We start from the raw sequence: 21792 nt of genomic DNA, 5'->3' as shown, positions 1-21792 counted from the left end.
CCACAATCGCCATTCTTTTATCTTCTATCTTTTCATCATAAAAATATTTTACATACATCCTATTATTCTCTACCCTTTCTTCTATTCGCCACCCATTTACCACTTATTAAATTTACCAAATCCTATAAATTTCTCTCTTCTTTCTGTGCCAACTTTCCTTTCTCGAACAACATTACGCCTTTCAACAATTTCCTTTCTCTCTATTCCCTTCCGCTAAACCTTCTTCCAACGTTCTTATTTCCTGTCCGACTCCGTAAGGCACTATAATTCTCACCGAAACTTACACTGAGGATGTAATTACCACCATATTTCCTATAATTCTATATAATCACTACATTTAATAATACCGTTCCATTTTATTTCTAATACCTTTCGTGTTCTTCCTTATTAATATATTTCCAGATATAATTACTACCTTTCGTAATGGTATTTTATTCCATTACCCATACATTTTACGATTACACCTTTCTTATCGCAACCATATTCTTAACCTTTAAAAGCTATTCTATCTGTCATTTATTTTTTTAAAGCTTACTTTCACAATTTATGGTCAATAGTCGAATAAACAACGCGCACGTATCTCCTAAATGTATCTTTATTTATTCTTTAGTCTCCTAGAATCCAAACAAATCCATTCTTTTGCAATCCAGAAAATTATATTGCCTTACGTATTACCTATTATCATTTTATACTCTCTTTTCCTTCTTTTCTTACTTCTTTCAACTTTCACGCATCTAACGTCTACAATCCTTTTACATATTTTACAATTTTCTAGCAAAACTAACCCATGTTTTGACAAATTCCCATGCTGTATCAACATCGCTATTACCTTTCCTGCTCCACCTTTCACACACCCAAGTTAGCAACGCGTTTATTTTTATTTACGCATCTTTATTATACACCTCGTCTTTTCACCCTGTATTTTTACGCTCTTATCGTTACTTGTTTTACGCAAAACGTTTCACATTTCCAAACGATTTTATTTGCACTTCTTATTTACACATTTACAAGATACTTCTCCCTGTCCTCCCCTCGTTTCACACTTTTTCTCCCACGCTCGCACGCAACCAACCAGATAATACATTTTCTCGTTATCAACGATTAAACGCTCTTTTCCTTCTTCCTCTTGTTAATCCTCTTGTTAATCCTCTTGCAGCTCGTTGTTATTCGTCACAGTCCATTTCTCCAGATGCATCGTCCATCCATGCTCGCAGGGCAATTTATACAAAGGAGAACAAACCGATACGATAACCTATAACTAGATATGAGATAATTAGAATTACCGTTCGCCACAGTGTTGCCACAATGTGCGATCAACGTACCTTTGCGTTAAATTTCCAGTTACACAAAATATCGTACACAGTCCCGACCAACTCTGAAAAACTCTGCAACAGTGGAACGTGGCCGTCAGACGGCCGAGTCACCATCATGAACTACGCACAGTTTGGATCGATCACTTTGTCCAATAAACTATTCGAATACTTTCGAATAAATTTAATACACTATATATATAATACTATATAATATATACTATACCAGGTATGTAAATATGAAACCGGAATTTTTGTATAGAAAATACACGTTTATTGTATGAAAATGATTAAAAATATTTTATTCCAAGTATTGCCCATCGCTAGCTATATATTTTCCCCACCTGTCTGGCAATTGGTGGATGCCACGCCAAAAAAACTGTCGCTCTTTCGAGGTAAACCAGTCATCGAGCCATTTTCGTACATTTTCGTAAGAAGTGAAGTGCTGGTCGGAAAGTGCGTGTCCCATAGATGCAAATAAATAGTAATCGGATGGAGCCAAGTCTGGTGAGTAAGCCGCGTGCAAAAATATTTCCCAACTGAACGCTTCGATCGTTTCCTTGACCGGTTTTGCTGTATGCGATGGTGCATTATCACGAAGCAAAATTGCTTTGCGTTGCCTTTTTTGATATTCTGATCGTTTTTCACGCAAAGCTCGATTCAAATCGATCATTTGTTGTCGATAGCGTTCGGTATTAACGGTTTCGCCAGGTTTTAACAGCTCGATGGTCTTTTTCGGTGGTCTTCCACGTTCTTCGTTCCTCGCGTCAAAATTGCCACTTCTGAATTTTTTAAACCACTCGAAGCACTGTGATTTACCAAGAGCATGCTTACCGTAAGCTTCGACGAGCATTCGATGCAGCAGTTTTCTTCAAATGATAAGAGAAAATCAATGCTGTCCGCAAATCGTAGTTTCCAGGCACAAAATTTGACATGTTCAACGCTATTACAAACTATGCTGTTGTATGAAACTTGTATTGTTCCGAGTCGAAAATGTTTGTGAGATGTCAACAAAGACTTTTGACATCAATGACGCAGTTTAATGATAATTACATTATCAGCTAGGGCCATCTATAGGCATATTCCGGTTTCATACTTATAGACCTGATATACATTACGTGGTAATGACAAAATCTCCAATCACTTAGTTGCCAACCCAATATCACGTTATATAGTATTACGTTATTTAGAATTACGTTATAATGTATTACGTTATATAGTATTAGATAGGTACAAGAACAAGGACAGAGTTATAATAAGTTAACATTTATTACGATACTTACAATCATCGCAAGATTTTACTATTTACAAAGAAAATTTGTTTATTATGTTATTCACATGTTATTTATCAGACGGTAGTTGTGTCTTGTTTGTGATCGTTTATACATATAGATCGCATTCGTATATTTTGCATCTGTGTCTTTGCCATGTTATGCTTCCAACGTAACGAAGTGGATTTAAGACGACCTGAGAATAAATTAGTAAATTTATGTTTAATTAATCAAATTTATACTTGTAGTATTAAACGCAAATTTTATTGTTCGTTGTAAATTATCAACTAATAACTTCCTAAATACGCAAAATAAAAATGTAATGATGCATTAAATGACATGTTCGATAATAAAATAGATAGTTCGATAGTAAAAAATTTATCGCAACCTTCTAACAAGTGCGCAAAAGTCTCCTAACAAAAGTCATAATCTAACGAATGCCAACATCACCAAAATGAAAAGTTTGAAATATTGCATTTGAGATCGTATTTATTAGATAACTATCGATATTTAAAAATTAAGCAAAATATCCCTCAGATATCTTAAGCAATCAACTATGTGTAAAATATAATATAATCCAATAATTGCTTACCTGAGTTATAAGATATCACATCTGTTCGCTTTACGAAGTCATGCATTGGAGAATCGTCGCAGTTTGTACGTTTGCATATTATTAGTTGGAAATAGAGCCGAAACCTGTAAGAAAATCAAAAGACATCAATTTACAATCTACGTGATTCATATATACGTACGTAGTTGTATTTAAAAAATTAATCAGTGAATTCCGTCGAATATTTTACGCGTTAAAAAGTTACGTATTAAGAATCGTAACAAGGCACTAATACTCTAAAGATATAAACATGCTCACTGGACAATTACAAAATAAAATCAGGTTACAAAAATTCTCCGAATTTTTTAAGGATCAAGTTCGTAGCCAAAAAATTTGAAAAAAGATCAGAAACATGTATGCCATTGTACATAATACCCTTGATTTTTGTCATAAGTGTCAATTAAGTAGAACAAAAAGAGTGGAGCTTAAACTGTAAATTGCGTTTCTGGCTTCTGTAACTATCCTTGTAGTAGAAGTAGTGGCTTGGTACTTTGCAAAAACATATTTCTACTATAAAGATGTATTTACTATAAAAATGATTCTATGCCAGCACTCCATTGGTTATTTGTTATTTGCGCAAATTCCAAATTTTTCTTGTTGTTTGCCTCATTTTCAAAATATTTTCTATATGTACATCATATTATGATATCTTTGATTTTGTAAAAAGCTGCACAGATGTTACATAGATTAACGTCCAAGTTACTTTTAAGATGATTTCTAATTTCTATGGCATCTTCAGAGTTTACTTTATCATTCGAATGATAAATAGTCTGTCCAAGTTAATGAATATTCTGTGAATGTTCATTTGCGCAATCATATTTTCCGGTCTTCCTTATTCCATATCTATGAATTATACATGCGGTGGATCTATTAGGTACAGTTCTCAAAAAAGTAAACTTTTACATTAATAATGCAAATCTAGGTAAATTTATTTATTGGTAATTTTTACTAAATGAAATTTTATGCATTGCTAGCGTCCATAACGTTCTTAAATACTCTGTTATAATTAATTATTATTAAAGAGTGGTGCATGCGTTACAGATTCTTTCGTAAACTCTGTGAATTAAGTCGACTCATGAACGATTTTTGTTATGCTTGCAAGTACATTTGATCTCCTGCATAGTGTCTATTCTAAAAGTTTTGCGCGAATACTATTGTTTTATAAAAATTATTTACTAAACCGATTTTTTATGGAGAATTGTTTGAAACTGGTCGGCGTACGAATACATTTCATATCAACTGTAGACGCGTTTAATGTCTGCTGTGATATTTATCTTTTGACTTTTAATTACCTATTACCTAATTCTCTCTCATCATCTCGAACAATGCATTTGGTGGTTTCAACAATGTTTCGATGGAATATCGATTTTCGATACTGTATAATACCATACTAACAAAACATTTTTACTTCCTCGCTTTCATCTTCTTTACTATCTTAAGAATGTACCTTTTTTAGGAACAAGATATTATCAAGATATGAAACTCACCTATTGTTCATCCAGTAGTATATGATAGGATTTACCATGGCATTTGACATGGCGAGCCAATAGAAACTTAAATAAACGTGTGGGATGTTGCTATTTTCCGCCAAATGCTTGTGGTGATAAAGGAAGAAAAAAAACCCTTGATAAGGTAGCCAACAGATAGCGAATATCACAACTACGATGATAAACATCTTCACAACCTGTAAGAAAATGTGAAAACCATATATTGTTTTGTCTATTGTTCGTTTGAAATTTATTAGATTTGTACATGTCGATATATTGTTATAAATTGTATAAATTGTTTTAAAATAATGAAATATTCTATATGATTATATATTCATAATATATATTCATAAGTAGCAATATTCCAATGAAATATTCGATTACGAAAAATCGACCTGAACTGTGTAAATTGCTATCTAACTGTAAGTATCGACTAGTTTATGTATTCTTATGTAATATTATATGTTTATGTAATATTATATGTTAATATTATATAATATTATACCCACCAAATAATTATAATGAGCGATTTGTTTTAGATGCTTTATGTATTTTTGCATATCATGTGAATACTATGCATTTTTATATTTCCTGCAAAGACATAAATCTCTGCAGTATAGTAATAATTACAATTTTTGTGAAATCCTTACTCTGTCTGAAATCTGTACTCGTACATACATGCATAGTACATTCTCGGGGCATAATATGCATGAGATATTATAGATACATGTGATAATAGGAGATAATAGAAGATATGATAAAAAAAAAAAAAAAAAAAAAACTATATAATTGGTTTCAATTCAGAAAAAAATGATTCCTATATATATTATAAATACGTCTGGATGAGTTTCATGAGGCAAATAATATGCACTAAAAGACAAATTCGAAAAAAATGGTACTAGTTTTATTTCAACATAATAAGTCGTTCTGCAATGTCCGATAGTCTCAAGGTAATTTTCGGCACATTATTATTTTTCATTCTCACTGCCTGATTATCAATTCGCTAACTCGGCTAGTCTTTCATATTATTAATTGTCTTAACTTACTTCTGAATTATGGTTCTATATTACAGTTATTATTTGTTGGTTGAGAAAAATTTTCTAATAGCTATATTACATCTTCCAAAAAACGCTCTCACAAAAATCATTTTCCATGTTAACAAATATTTCGTAGCTCTTTGTTAACAAATTAAATATTAATCCGATGAAAACCTTTAACCACCTCTGGATTAATCGATCAAGATTAATCAAGATTAATCAAGATTAATAAAGATTAGGAAATGTAAACTTAACATTCTCAATGAATTATCACGAGGATCGATTAATATTTTGCAGTAGATTTCCTCTGAGCTAACCTTTTTTAACCTTTTTAAGTAGAAAGAGTTTGATCGGTTGTCCCAAGAAACATTTAATTAATTAGATTCTGCGTTCTTGTCATACTTTTTTTAGAACAAAAGTACGACGATAATTTGACCTACATTATCCAAGTACCTTTAATGAATGAAATTCCATTCATTCTGAAGGTTCTTCGACTCAACGGTCAGTTGAAAAAAGATTAGCCCTCAGGAAACTCAATTAAAATGAAATTCTCACTCAAAAGAATTAATTGAGAAAACTCTACGATACGACCGTCGTTATTCAAAGCTAAAATGTTACGTCATTTTAGTCAAATCTAACACGAAACATACGTCACCGTCAAAAACACGACGTTACTCGAAAATGAGATCGTATCATATATTTATATGAATTTCTTTTCTCGTATTTTACTGTGCCGAGTCAAATCCTGTTATACTTCCCGCGTGTCCTCATCCTTTCTCCATACAGCCACAAAATATAATATTTACTCAAATTTACTATTTAATGAGAAATTACAATTTAATGGCGTGACCTGGCGCACAAATATTGTTTAAAGAATTGAAGTCCACCAAGTAAAGCGTAACGAGAATTTGGCTTATTGAGGTCTTGTAGTATAACTTGGCTCTTTTGCATTAGGTCTTCCTATAAGCCATAAACAATATAATCGTTGGTTTTCGTATACTCGATGAAAATAAACAATAGCATCTTGACGATTGATCAATTATAAACTTTTTTGTATCTTCCATAATTCAGCATCTTTCTCTACCAACTTTTCTATTCCAATTTCTTCAAACTCTGATAGTAACAATTCCGATTGTTTTCAACTTAACTCTCAGAGTAACTGCGATACTTCTGGGACGAGCCAATATAATTTTATCACTAACCTCCCGATAATTCTACGACTTCTTTTACAACTCTTTTTTCAGTTGCATAAAGAGCAGTTTTGCAAAGGGTTTCTCGAAACCAATGACACCTAGCGCGTACTGTTGGCTTTTGTTTGCTTCGTGCTATTCCCACGTTCTCGTCGCTCGCGAGGTGATTCCACGCTATCGGATATATCTTATACGAATGCAACGGACTCGCTCTTATTCAGCCCGGTATTTTGCCACTGGTTACTGTAGAAACAGATGGTGATTTTTCTACAGCAATAATGGATTTCCACATACGACGATACATACATTTCGACTGTGTATAAGAAAGTCGGTTAAAGCAATCGTTGCACGTTAAACTCATCGCCATTCATATCGAGAACTAACTCTACGATACAAAGTTTCTCATGCATTTCTATTATCAGAATTTCACATATCTAGATTTTATGTCTCGATTGTCATAGTCGATAAATTTTATGTCAAGTCTGTGCTATTATAGTAGATAGGTCAGTGCCTACTGAGAAGTATGGTACGCGGTTCGAAAGCTTATGAGCAGAGTCCAACAAAAGTGCAGAGGACTCTACAAAGTTTCAACGACGTCAATGATTTAGATGACATCGTCAAAAAAAAGAGAGCTATACGACTACTCCACACCTCTGTTAGGTAAAAACGTCCATCCCGTGACCGTGGCTACGTTTAGCGATCAGTTGTGTCACTTCGAGCCCAAGCCTACTGTCATAAATCTCGGCCAAACATAATCGGATTAAATCATAAACAACTACTTCCAAATTTCGTTATTTAAGTACAGCTATAATAAAAAGTCTAAGCTAAAGTATTGGGGACCTTCCCAAACATTCCAAAAGAAAGGCTCCGATGTCCTTTCATCTCCTATGTATGTATATATATATATACATACATATATATATTTATTTAATTATTTATTTATTTATTACATATGCACGCTTTTTAAAAATACCCATACCCACCGTAATTATATTATAGTCCTATTTTTCTAATATTATCATCGATTATATATACTTTACAGTTCTTACCTTCCGTTTAGATTTTATTGATTTCTTTTGGTAATACGTTAGCTCTCCTATGGATTTTGAGCCCCAGAGTTTTCGGCCCATTAGAGTATAACATATTGCCATCAACGCCATAGGTACTAGATACGTTACGCTCAAAAATACGATGTTATAACTGTAACAAAATAAATACTTCATTGAAAATACTAAAATAATTTCATGATATTTAGATATATGAACTGTTGCACCCTATAATTAAGGTTTTAAGCTTATTTTTTACAACTACTACAGGATACTTACAGGCAAATCTTTGAAATTAGTGATCGGATCGATATCAAATCAATACTATCGATAACAGCTCGCAAATTATGACGTGTGAATAGTATCTAAGGCGTAGGTATCAAAAATACACAAATAATAATTGTATCGATATGTAAGTACAAATAATATTGTGTGAAAGCGCGTTTTTCTTTGATAAGTCGCAAGATACGCAAAATTCGATAGGCATGTAGACTTTTGCGGCTGATCGTATGTGTTCATCGTTTGTTACAATATTTACGGAATTTTTCGCGGTCTTTGTGAAAAACTGAAAACGTGATATAAATCCAGCATTTTCTAAGAATTAATTAAAAGAGTCGCGTGGTGCAATACACGTAGTTATATAAAATCCAAACCCCGGGGAAATTCCACAACACTGACAGGAATCGTCCGAATATACTTTGCGATATTGCACAAGTTTTATTACTTCTCCACAATACTACACAATGGAATGTGAGCGCGAGTGAGCGAAAAATGTTCGCATAGTAGCTTCTTTTTAGTAGTGGGTCAATTCAATGCTGTGATCGATCAATTATACCTGAACATTCCAGTCAGTTTTAACTTTAACGTTCAAGCGAGTCAAAATTATAAAGCTATCGAACGATCAGGAGAATAAAATGATTTTAACAGCATAGTAATTCGAAACGTTTACTTATTCAAATTTGTTGCCTTAAATAGATAATAAGAAATAGATAATAAAAATAAATTAATGGAATGAAATTACGTGAGGTCGGTTAACGTGGAATTTATCCGAATTATATTATCTATTATATATTATACTTATCTTATTATATATTAACTATTTATCTGCGAAAATCGACACTTTTGCCTCGTTAAAAAATTGCTCTGCACAACTCTGTTACTAGTTATTATTGGTAGCAAATATGTAATACGTAGCACTTGTAGGAGAAACGAATGAATATGAAAAGCAAATAACTATCTCGTCTTTGGAGAAGATCGAGGTAGGCGCGTGATAAATACGTCTATACCAATCGAAGCGTTCACACGACGATTCTCCAGCTGGGTTAGGTTTTCCTACCGACAGATGTGAATTTTAATAAAAAACCAAACGGTAAATCGCGTGTCCACGAAGAAACATCACGTGTTTACTCGAGTAAAGTAACGCATAATTATTTAAAGATAACATCTAAATAAATATGATGATATATTATTTAAATAATCACTTTCCAAATATTTTATTTAAATGAAGCCCAAGCTTGATGAATCGGTGGAGAAAGAATGAATAGGCAATGAATAGGCAAATGCTTGAGCTACACTACTTATTGTTAGTTTAAATGATGTTATCCTTTGGTGTTAATTAGATGATGATATCCTCTGCGTCCAATTGAAGGGTTGTAGACTACAGCAGATAGCTTCCTTTGTATTCCACTTTTCTTCCTTTCCTCGTTCCTTTAGCCAAAGAGATATCCAATATTGCGTCTGACCGGCTCCTGTTCCAGCTTTAGCCAAATAGAAAGTCGATGATTGTCGAGTTGAGAAGTCGGAAGATGCTCAGTTTGCAGCTTTTCTCAGTTCTTGGAGGCTTCCAGGTTAAACGTTTGTTAGGTACGCTGCCGATGATTTTAAACTATTTTTCGTTTTAGACTACGTCAATATGCGTACATATGTCAAACGATTACATTTCAGTAGTTTGACCAGAGATCGGTCGACACATTATTATGATTAACATGATTCCAGTCTTTTTTGAATCGATGAAGGCGGTAGACTACACTGGCTATGAATTCACGCAAAGAAGATACCAAAGTGCTCTACCCTCCGTAAAACAAATGACTCGTGCTATTTCTCGTAACGCACGTCGATGTATGTGTCACAAGAATCCATTAATTCTGTTTAAATGAATTGTTGTACTAGACCACAATCCATGAATATTGAAGAACCAGCTCGAAGAATCAAATTGTTTTCCGTATGTTCCCCGAATGAGTTCCATTGCAGCTGTACTACAATACAACCGGGAAAGCATGATAAAATCAACGACTGACTGACAACGAGTCGCACTTCTTGAGTGGCGGAGGAAATCTTGCAAAATGAAGGAATATTATAATTCAATTTTTCAGAACGTTATAACTTGAGTAACTGTCATGCTGCTTGGGACCTAAGAAAAGGCTACAATCAGTTACGCGAGCTTACGTATACTTGACTATTTAGTCACTCGTCGAATTCATTGCATATTCAATAATGAATGATTACAGCCTCGCGAGATCTTACAAGCGCTGATTTATGAACGTTTATAGTCACTGCTTGTACCGAAAAGTCTAAAGAATGGTGCTGCTATATTTATATATCTTAGAAACATAATTTAATGCACAATATTATAATGATTAATACATACTACACTTACGAGTATTCAATTCTGCTGAACAAATAAGTTCCGTCTGGCCAAACCAGGTAACACGAAATCCTAGTCTTGCCATTTGAATACCTATAATTAATCAGTAAATTTGACGTTACAAAAAGATGATACTTTTATAATAACTTTTATATATATACATGTGTGTGTGTGTATGTATGTATGTATGTATGTATAATGTATTTAATTTTATGAAATTGTATTATTCAAAAAATGTTTTTGACAAACAGTAGGAGGATACAGATGACACATCGCAGATCGTATATTAGATCTGCTTATTTATACAGATCCGTAAAATCAACATCCGGAATATCAAAACTTATCTTATGAAACTCCGAGCGAAGTCAATTAATGTCTCCTTTAGTTCACGAATTTGCTTATGTAATTAATCGCTAAGTAGAATAAGACAACAAAGATCGTGTATACATATACATTATACATATAATGCACACAATATTTGATCCTAACTAAAATTCAGATGCAAACAAGCACGAAATGAAATTAAATAAGTAACTACAATAGCATAAGAATATATCAATTCTTTCGTTATCACTTCTCTTTCTCTTTAAATCTCTTTATATAGACATTCTTCCCATTTCATTTCATCCGTCCATTCATTCATTCCTTCACTCGTCCATTCATTCGTTCCTTCATTTGTCCAGTAACTCACTCCTTCATTCGTCTATTCATTCACTCCTTCATTCGACCATTCATTCATTCCTTCATTCATCCATTCTTTCATCTATTACCAATCTATTTTTTACTTGTACTTTATTTCCCTAATATGCGTTTACCCTTTTTACCCTTGTCTTCTGCTTTCACTTTGCTCTGAAGTAAATTTAAATTGTCACGCTGATATTTTATTTTTATTGTCGAACTGGCTTTGTCTTTCTAACATTATTCTAAGGAAAAAGAAGTTACGGCATCTGGAAGGTCGCCTTTAAGCAAGAGTATGAACATGGATAGTGTTTATCCTTGTGTTTAAAAAACGTTTACGAGCGTTTGCACTTTTTACCATCTGTATGTCTAGTTTAACTCTTGTGTATGAGCATGTCTATGTTAATATTACATTGTGTCAAAGCTATTTTTCAGCGTTTTATCTGTATAGAATTCGTTGCGTTTGTTGCCTCACTCTTCTAATTACTTCTATGGAGGCAACTTCACGTACTGGAAGGAACATTAAATTTCTATACTCGGAATTTCATGAAGTATAAATCTGCTATATCTTTTGTAAACTGTGAGGCCTTTTAATGGTGTAGAATAGCATAGATTCCTTCTCTACGACCTGCATAAGCCTCTTAGCATCTATCGTTGGGTTTAACGATCAACTGAAATCGTCGTTTTAGCTGCCCTACATTCGTTTATGTAGTAATGATTGCTCAGTATCGGATATTTAAGGGCTACTAAGTAATAAACGAAATCTTTAATGCATATTTTGTATGTTTGTCTTATGTTCGCCTTTATTTTATTTTTCTTTGTAAAAGTGCTCGATCTCAGGAATATTTCTCTTAATTTTTAAGTAGGTACCTATCAATAAGTATTGTAAAAAAACTTTGTACGTAGCTCTTTTATCCTTCCGGTTTATCTTATTCTTGTTTGTAGAAACGTTCTTTTATTATCGACTATTCTATATACAGAGTGAGCTACGGGAAATAGAATACTTAATATCTCCCTCGTTTGTCGTATAAAAGAATTTTGTAGAATAAAGTTCTACTATTTGACCGAGCATATATAACGATTGAAGTTCTTTCTCAAATTATTAATTTTCAGAATTTTTTGAAGCCGCCGATATTAGTTTAAATGTTATCATATATTTTTAACTTGATAGATGTAATTCATCGACCTATTATAATGTGACTTAAATAATCTTGTACTCACTCATCAAGAAATTTAGGATCAACGAGAATATTATTTGGAGAAATTATTCTATTCGAACTAAATTAGACGTTCAAATGACGACTCTCGGTAATCATACAAGTACTTAATAGTACTGTATATAGGATATTAAACTATTTCATTCATTTCTGATGACATAGATGTTCAACATTTAATTACATTCTTTCATGCTTTCTACAGTGGTTGATTACTCGCGATAAATATCCTCCTCTAATATTATTTATATTATCTGCAGAAAGAAATGAAATTTTGTGGGAATTGCAGGCTGCTATCTCTCTTCAGATTGTTAGCTTCTTAAATACAGTGACATTAATATTCGAACACAGTACTATCTCTGTATTTATATATATTCTGATTCTGATAATATTATATATATGATTCTTTATTTGTACAATAAGTAGTAATCATTTTTTAATTCGTTTATTGATTCTTCCTGGTTGATTTAACCTATATCTCTCAGATGAAGCTTGTTTCGAGGTCAAATATGATCTGATGTTAGATACTACGAAGCTGAAATATATGGATCACGTTAAAAGACATTCGTTGTCTTGAAACATTGTAAGAGAATATGACTTGGAGAAAAGTTTCTTCCATCGTGTACTTCTTGTATATCCTTAACCGACTACCCAAATGTCTCTTGTCCTCGGGATGATAGAACAGTGGGAAGGAGAAACAAATATTGAACGTCTTCGAGGCATTTTCTACAAAGTGTCATGTGCTTAGCCACGTGTAGACAATTGCTTTCTCAGCGACACGCGATGGCATCGGGAATATAAACCAACCGCAACACTTCGATGCTTAAACTTTAAAAATCCTCGAGTGATCCTAATAGTATCATACTTATCTATTATTTTGCGTTACTGTACAGCTTACTGTTTTCTACGAGAAACGGCATAATTATTATCGGTACGTCTGTGCACAACTTTCAATCCAATTTCAAAGGATCATGTCACCAGCACGTTTCATAGAAAATCCTACTTTACTTAAAACATAATTTATTATGGGACCTTATTGCCCAACACTCTCTTTAGTTCCAATACCGCGCTCTGCGTTATAAAAGACTTCAGAATTCAACACTTGTGTTTCTTATATCGTTTCGAAATATATGTCGTGTCTTTGGATATTGGATATTGCACAACGACATAGAAAAGGACACCGGGAAAGGTGTCAGAAAAGGATAACAAGTCGATGGTACAATAATACGGAGAAACTTCATTGGGATAAGCAGCACGGATGGTGGTCGTGTTCTGGTCTGAAGTGTCGTGTGTTAAACACTGTCTCTTGAAATAGATACGGAGGGTCTGTGTCAAAAACTTTGGTAATATAGCGTGGTTCAGTGGAGCTCAAACTTTACTGTAGAAAATCTTTCCGTCAGTGTAACAGTAATTATATATATGTCGGAGATGAAAGGAAAGCCGAAGCCTTTCCTTGGAAATTTTGGGAACATCCTCTAGTACCTTAGCCTAGATTTTATTATAGTTGTAATTGCTTAAGATTTGTAATAAGCGAGATTGGGTTCGAGGTGACAATCGGTCGCTGAACGTAGCCACGGTCACGGGATGGATGTTTTATCTAACGGAGGTCTGGAGTGGTTGTATGTGTTTTCCGAGAAATGTGGTTGTGGCGGCATGCGGCCTCGAGAGCGGGCCTAGCCACGTGTGATGTTGCCTCGGAGGTGCCGATGCAATGGGACATACATTGTATTAGTAATCAAAACTCCAGGCAGAAACTGCCTAGCAACGGCGTTTGGAACCTTCTCGATGCTTCCAAACGGGTATAGAAAACAAAATGCAATCGTACAGGGAGAAAAATCTCCACGAGGCTGGCATTCTTGCGATTGCCTTGGAGAGTGACACATCGAGCATTTTCGACGATCGCATTTGCGTCTAAGTTAGTTTCGCTTAGTAAGGAGTTATCCCGGTGACCGTGGATTCGTTTGAACTCAAACATTGCTAATAGTATTATTTAATTTAATTATTCGTAGATCGTATTATTCATTAGGCTTAGTGTTTGTTAGACTTATTATTAGTTGTACTTATTATTTGTTAAGCTTAGTGATAGACCTGTATATACGTGTAAATAAAATCTCGGCTTTGTGAAACGATGGCTAGTCCACATGAAGAGTCGTCGCGCGCCCAAAATTCGAATCTTGATCCGACATATATATATATATCTATTTTACTAATTGCGTAATTAATTATCTAAATGAACATATATAAATAATTTTTTAAATACTACCTTCTAGACTCTGTTGTTGAATATAACAAACATGGCACAGCCAAAGTTGAAGAGATGACCCATATTAGAAATACAATCATTACCGTCTTTTTCCGAGACATATGATGTTTCAGAGGTCTCATAATGGCCATATATCTGCAACAGACAATCACAGGATTTATAAACTTTCCTATTATTCATAACCATCGCTTATCATTAACGGAGATCTGTCGTTTTTATGTGTCAGTTTTATGTTGTACTAGTAGTCGCTAGTAGTAATTATACATATGTACGTATAATGGCTAGCCTGGTTGTTATATTATTCGGATTGATTATAAAAAAATTTTTGTTTGGTAGCTTTTGAACGTGCTGGAAGGATATACAGAAAATAATTTTATCCAAAGATAATTACACCACAGATTTAATTTGTTTATTGATTATTATTTCTAAGCAAATCTTAATTTTTGCTAAGAAACCTTTTAAACGGTCGACTTAAAAACTGACAGTATAATATAGCGAATACTTCGACGAGTATCCCAGAATTTTTTCAAATTTTTTGAAAGACTAGAACAGTGAAAAAATTAAATGTGGATATAAACGATTTTATTCACAGATAATGTGAAAATATGGTTGCCCAGGAAGGCTCAACTACTAGGTTCCAACTGTTTAAAAAAAAAAAAAAAAACATCTTCATCAGACAAAGAAATATCCTTTTTATTGGCAAATAATCTGAAACGCTTCAATAACTCGTGCAATTATTGATATTTCGAAATTAAAAAATTGTTTCCATTTTCTCGCAAATACCTACGATATGTTTCCTATAAATTTGTAATTCTATTGTTGTGGTCCTCTTATATTTATCAGTGTTGGAATACAACGATATTAATCGCGTACAGATGAGGTGATCGATCGATCGGATTATTCCCTTCGTTGCCCAGCGCTATCCCCACTAGCGTGCGTTCGTTAGATGTACCGCGGCTGCTAGCGCGTGCATGCTCTTCCGAGAATTCGGCGGTAGAAGTATAAGGATATGGACGGAACATTCGGCACGTCGGTGTCGCGCTTTGATGGCATAGCGCTTTGCATCGCGAAGCTGCTGGAAGGTTCCGTGACACGTGCCGCCACAAACACATCCACATAGGTCACACTCATTACTGTATAGAGAGTGGGGATTCAAAATCTTTCCAAGGGCCATGGATCACTTAGTCAGTCTGAGAATAACTAGCCAACTGTCAACATTCATAACGTTTACTTGTATTTTACTATAACTTTGTTTAATAAAAATCATATAGTATTGTTTCAATACACACATTGTGTCTTCCACAGTTTATTAATCTTAATTTCAAGATTAAATTCTAACAATCAGCGACTTAAATACTTTTTCAAACCCGATTTCCAATATCTTCACATCTAAGCTATAAATTTGTTTGTTAGCTAACCTTACCCTTTCTGTATTCACTGTCTCGCGTATAGTATCGTGTGAACGTTTTGTCACAGGATATCTCGTCCGCGAATGTGAAATGCCCGCGAATATGAAAATGCTTCAGCTTGCTCTTTCATGTATAACATAATACATCATGGCTAAGAAAAGTATTTGAATGGAACACTTCCACAAACTTTTTATTCAGCATTATGCGAAACATTTTGAAATTTCATTAACATTGTGGCGAGACACGACTATCGTGATTACATTTTGAATTTGAAAATGTACATAGAAATTAGAAGATATTTATTGGAAGCATATACTTCGCGAACGTCATCAGAATATTTGAATAATCAATTATTCGCCACATTAAAAAGCCACAATATTTAATAAGATCATCTTTAGTTCTAATTGTACGTTTAAGACTACTATTTATGCTGTATACTAATTTTTCATTAACTTCTTGTAACTTTTATATACAAATTCGGATTGGTTTCAAATTATATTATCATAATCGCGGCGTGTCTCATTACGGTGCTAACGAAATTTCAAAATGTTTCGTACAATGCACGTAATATATTGATAAAAAAATTTTATCGCGAGCTACTTACCACTTACTGCTTCGTGAATAGTGGCAGATACTACTTTTACATTGAGGTGACACTGATAGAGAAAGTAGGTCAAAGTCTATCTTTTCATCTTAAGCTGCATAATTAAAGTCGTATACAAGTACGCGTAAACAATGGGACGACGAAAGAAAGTTAGTTAGTGGAAATCAATTACATACTGTCTGCGCGGGCGTAGAGACAAATCCTTTAAAAGACAGAAAATGAAGACCGAAGTAAAACGGAAAGAACTAGCTGACGTAACAGAGGAGAGCTAGAACAGAGAAAATTCAGAGAAAGCAAAAAGTGAAAGCAAACTGATTCTCGAAAGTGTCACGACCGGCTCACTTTAAAATCGGAGATAAAGATGTGGCGGCACTCGGCGACAATGTATATCGCTGAAGTGCCTAATGAACCATCAACATCCCAACGGTCCTTCCACCGAAGGTTCTAGAAGAAAGAGCACGTGGCAACGGCCGCGGACGCCTAGCAAATGCATGGATGGTGGGGGTGTTGAGGGATGACAGAGGAAAGTGGTCGGATCCGATCGAGGGTCAAAGAATCATAAGAGCTTCAGTCTAAAAAGGTCACGCTTAGAGCTCGGAGGTAGATTGTAAAACCAAGTGCTAGAAGAAAAATAAAGTTTCTTTTTTTTTATTCTTTTTTGTTGTTCTTTTGTGTAATTTTACGTGACAAAAGCCTGGTTGATAAGGCCTAACTAAAATCAAGTTAGCAGTTCTCAGTTAAGTGACCAAGTCGAAGTGAAAGGAAGGAAGAACAGGAAACGTAGAAGGTGAAAGAAGCTAAAAGAAGATAGGATAGTATCGGTTAAGGGTCGCGTAAAGCCCTGTGAAAAATATCGAGAGATTGGAGGAGAAAAGTAGAAAAGCCGGTTAGGAAATCGAAGAATGACGAGGATGTGGTTGGATGGTTTGGCTATCAGAATACCTATAATTAAATTCAAACATCTCGCTTACTTGTGAACACTAACGATTTTGACGATTGCATGGTCCCCCTTTAAACTATATTGCATCGTGGTGCATACCTATTGCCGTATATTGCTTTGTGTTGCACCCCAGCTTGTGTTTCTTTTCGATCCGAGTTTTATCTATCTGTTGCTCACTTATTTTCTCAGTCATTCTATTTCCCTAATCCATTTTATTTCCGTCCCGTCTCCTGAACTCTCTAATGTACTTGCTAATGCGCTTGCTTTGTCTATTCTCTATCGATTTCTCCACAGGTATATAATAAATGTCTCAAACACCCCTCTGTTTCATCTGAAGTGCCATGTGGTTCTTGCCGGAATATGTATCTTGCAACTTCCATATACATTATCGGATCGATCCCACATTTCACTTTATATTTACTTTCCAGAATTTACATTATAGCTATGTGTCATTAGCATAATGAAATTTCAGCAGATCTGTATAATATACATGATATTTTGGTAAAAAGATCTGTTGTACCTTCATCCAACATATATAAGATACGTATAAATATACTTGATAAAAGTCGGCTTCTTTCAATTTCACTTCTTTTCAATAGCGAAGAGTAAGTTATTCTCGCCAAACTTACAATTGAATATATTAATTATACTTTCGTCTTACAGGTAAAAACGAGTCAGCTAAGTGCAATCACTGTAACTGCATTCTGTTTGTAGATCATCTTAATTGTAGCAATATGTCTAAATCATAAAAAACATTGAAAAAATCTTCCTTATTTTCTGAAAGATATTAATTTGTATCGTTATAAATATAAGTGCGCGCTTGAAACTTTTTCACGAAGAATCGCCAACACACACAGACGATCTGAGATAGAAAGACGCGTACAATCAATAATTCCAGATTCTGAAATGTCGATAGCTACGTGCCGGCACGGGTAATAATTGTTTCTTCGATTCAGCCGGCATCCGTAGAGATAAATTTAAAACTTGTCCGAGCTAAAATAGTTGGAGATTGTAAGACAGTTGTTAGTATTGTACAGGATGTCCCATTCTAATCCCTGTATACCCTAATTGCTTCAAAATATAATTTTAATTATCGCCCTAAATTTTTTCCATAGCTAAGTATGCAGTATTTGTAGCATAGCAATGTATTGACCAAATAGAAAAAAAATAAGAATTATACGTTTGATTTCGAAACGAATATTAACATGGTGTGGCTTTTTCTTAGAAAAGAAAACATAAAAAGCAATGAATAACGGGTAATTTATAATCTTGAATAATAATTAACATTACAAAGGTACTTGTTTCAGTTAAATATTGAAACTTGTAAAATACATTGTTTTTCTCATCTTGATCCAGGACATGTAAGTATATACGTCTCATGAAAGGTTTCTGTATATCCCATAACGGAAGAGGAAGAGGAAGAGGAAGAGGAAGAGGAAGAGGAAGAGGAAGAGGAAGAGGAAGAGGAAGAGGAAGAGGAAGAGGAAGAGGAAGAGAACGTAGGCACGTTTTCTCCTCTTTGGAAATGAAATTGCATCTGCCCCCTCCTTTCATTTCCTATTATTTTCGTTGACAGAGTTATAAAATCTTTCTGGTACATTAACAGCTTCTAAAACAATTTCTAACATATTTCAATTTTAATCATTCTGCAGAGGTGGAACCGCTACGCTAAGAAAATAATTAAAATTTGAGAGGAGAATGCAAATGGCACGTAATCAAATCTTTGCATCTGACAGAGAGACAGACTATTGTTCGATTTACGTAAATTGCTCTCATAATTTATTTCTGGGCACGTTTATAATTCACACATAAAATCATTGTCTTCGTAATACTATTTAAATTATATGCAGATTGATCATTGTGATCAAATATACATACATATGCATTTATATGTAAGTTGAAAAGTTTGGACGACGTTAGGATTTCAAAAGGAATGATGACTTCTTTAAATTTGTTCTTCGGTACAGCTGGAAATTCAAGACTACTCTCAAATTTCGAGCAAAACTAACTTGGGATACAAGTAATCCTTATGTGAAATCTGGAATCGATCGACCACATAATTATCGAGAAATTGTTAATAATAGTCGATATTTTAATGTAATGACATTTTAATGTAATGTTAATTTCATTACATGAGCGTACGATTGATATTTAATTCTCAAGAAACAAATGGCGTATCTGCATAAGTTCATTCGTAGGAAGAATGTCACAAATAATAATAAATTCAACTACTGAATAACTTTGTCGATCGAAACTTACCTATCGAAGGATATGGTGACAAGAGTGAGGACACTTGAAGAGACCGTGACATGCGCTACGAAGTTGTTGATAGTGCAGTACACCACGCCAAATGGCCAGTCAGAATTCAGTAGAAAAATGAAGTTGAAAACACAGTTAAGTAATGACATCATCAGGTCAGCCACGGAAAGGTTAACTAAAAAATAGTTGGTGACCGTGCGCATTCGTTGATGTGCTGAAAACATATAAACCTATGATTAATTAAAATCCTATGGAAACTTACATTTTATCGTTATTATAAAATTTAGTCAAAGAATTCGCTGAAATTGTTGAATATACATATCTGTAAAACATGGGCATCGAGTGAATAGTTGAGATATACTTTCATATGAGTGACATGTCATCGCATCATTTCGTACAGACATACTCAACACGGATTTTGTCTAACAATCTTTTGGTAATTTTTTTTACGTACAGATATTTTGATTTCACTGTTTTTAGAGGATGTCATTCTTCGTACGACCTTTGTCTGATTGTCTGTAATGTGTCTGACTCGTGTTACTAGATTTTTTCGGATGATTAAAACAATATAAATATCATAGAGTAACAGATTTTCAACAATGTGAATGATACGGATAACATTGTCAGAAAAAAACGCGTAAATATGATATTTTGTAAGAATATAGAAATGACGTATATGTTTCAAACACTACTTGATTACAAAGAGGTTTCGATCATGTAAGGCAGAAAATAACTCTCACTCAGAATTCAGATGAAGTATTTCCATATAAGTAAGTAAACTCATTGCTGGTATATTTCTACGTATGCAGGATAATCCTATCCGTAGAATACATATTACTTTTCTTTTTTTATTTCGCACATAAACATGACATATGTATCGCGATACGCGTATGATGGATACTGATTGTATATTGTCGCCGATGGAAGCGGTCAGGCGACGATTCTCGTGAGATACAGCGTCGCCATACATACTGATTTTTAGTATCCTCGGACGCCAGCTACCGGCCACATTTTGTGCATCCATTCGGATTGTGACGAAGCATAGAAACAAGCATGAGAAAAGCTTCAGAATGTTGAAATTTAATTACTGCGAATTATGAGCGCAGAAAGGTACTTCAATATACAATAAAGAAGAAATACGTTGATTTATTTAGTCCTTTATTAAAATCATCAGATATATTATACTAATATTATTTATGCCTTTGAAATTATTTACAGGCTCGTCTTTAATTTCATTAAATTTTATTGATATTGCTATATACAGGGTGTTCCCAATTTTAATGTCAAACTTCTGGAACGTGTAAGGGGACCGATAAACTAAAAAAAAAAAAAAAAAAAAAAAAAATATGTTCTTTAGATAATTGCACGTTTTTGCTTCATTTTGAAGAAAATCCCCACAAACAATCGAAAAGGTTCTCATTTTTTTCACGTACTTATTTACACTCATTTATTCTGAGAGATCGAGCCGTAGGTGCGGAACAACAAATATTACCAGACCAATGTACAGCTACAATTTAACTGATCAATGTAAACGTGTTCTCTGTCAAAAATTCAAGGTTCTCAACATTATCGTACGTAAAACGGATCAATACGTATTGTCAATACGATATTGTAAATATCATCGAACATTAACAGGACGGGTTGACGTATTCTCAATATTTCGAATATTCACGAAAACTTGATAAAAAATACTTCTATTTCACAGATACATACGGATTCGGATATAAACCAATTCAGCACAGTTACAAAAGTGAGCAAATTTTATTTAGATGATTGAATTGAAACAATGAAGAAGAAAGCAATGTAAAATTGAAATTCCACATAAAGCGA

General features: G+C 34.0%; 1 protein-coding gene across 1 annotated transcript in view; it reads right to left on the bottom strand.

The window, feature by feature from the left end:
• Positions 1 to 2629: 2629 nt before the first annotated feature.
• LOC138189424 (tachykinin-like peptides receptor 86C) overlaps positions 2630 to 21792 on the bottom strand; it is a 46153-nt gene continuing 26990 nt past the window's right edge. The window contains exons 3-9 of the mRNA XM_069131480.1: positions 19963 to 20176; positions 14751 to 14885; positions 10608 to 10688; positions 7955 to 8105; positions 4679 to 4875; positions 3174 to 3277; positions 2630 to 2777 (exon numbers count right to left, since the gene is read on the bottom strand). Of these exons, the coding sequence (XP_068987581.1) occupies positions 2659 to 2777; positions 3174 to 3277; positions 4679 to 4875; positions 7955 to 8105; positions 10608 to 10688; positions 14751 to 14885; positions 19963 to 20176 (1001 nt within the window). The 3' untranslated portion in view covers positions 2630 to 2658. The remainder of the gene's footprint in view (positions 2778 to 3173; positions 3278 to 4678; positions 4876 to 7954; positions 8106 to 10607; positions 10689 to 14750; positions 14886 to 19962; positions 20177 to 21792) is intronic.

The sequence above is a fragment of the Bombus flavifrons genome, unplaced genomic scaffold, assembly GCF_040668555.2.
Source record: "Bombus flavifrons isolate JBK064 unplaced genomic scaffold, iyBomFlav1_principal scaffold0040, whole genome shotgun sequence".
In the NCBI taxonomy this organism is placed as follows: domain Eukaryota; kingdom Metazoa; phylum Arthropoda; class Insecta; order Hymenoptera; family Apidae; genus Bombus; species Bombus flavifrons.
The sequence above is the reverse complement of the archived record's forward strand: the minus strand, read 5'-3'. Positions and strand labels throughout refer to the sequence as shown.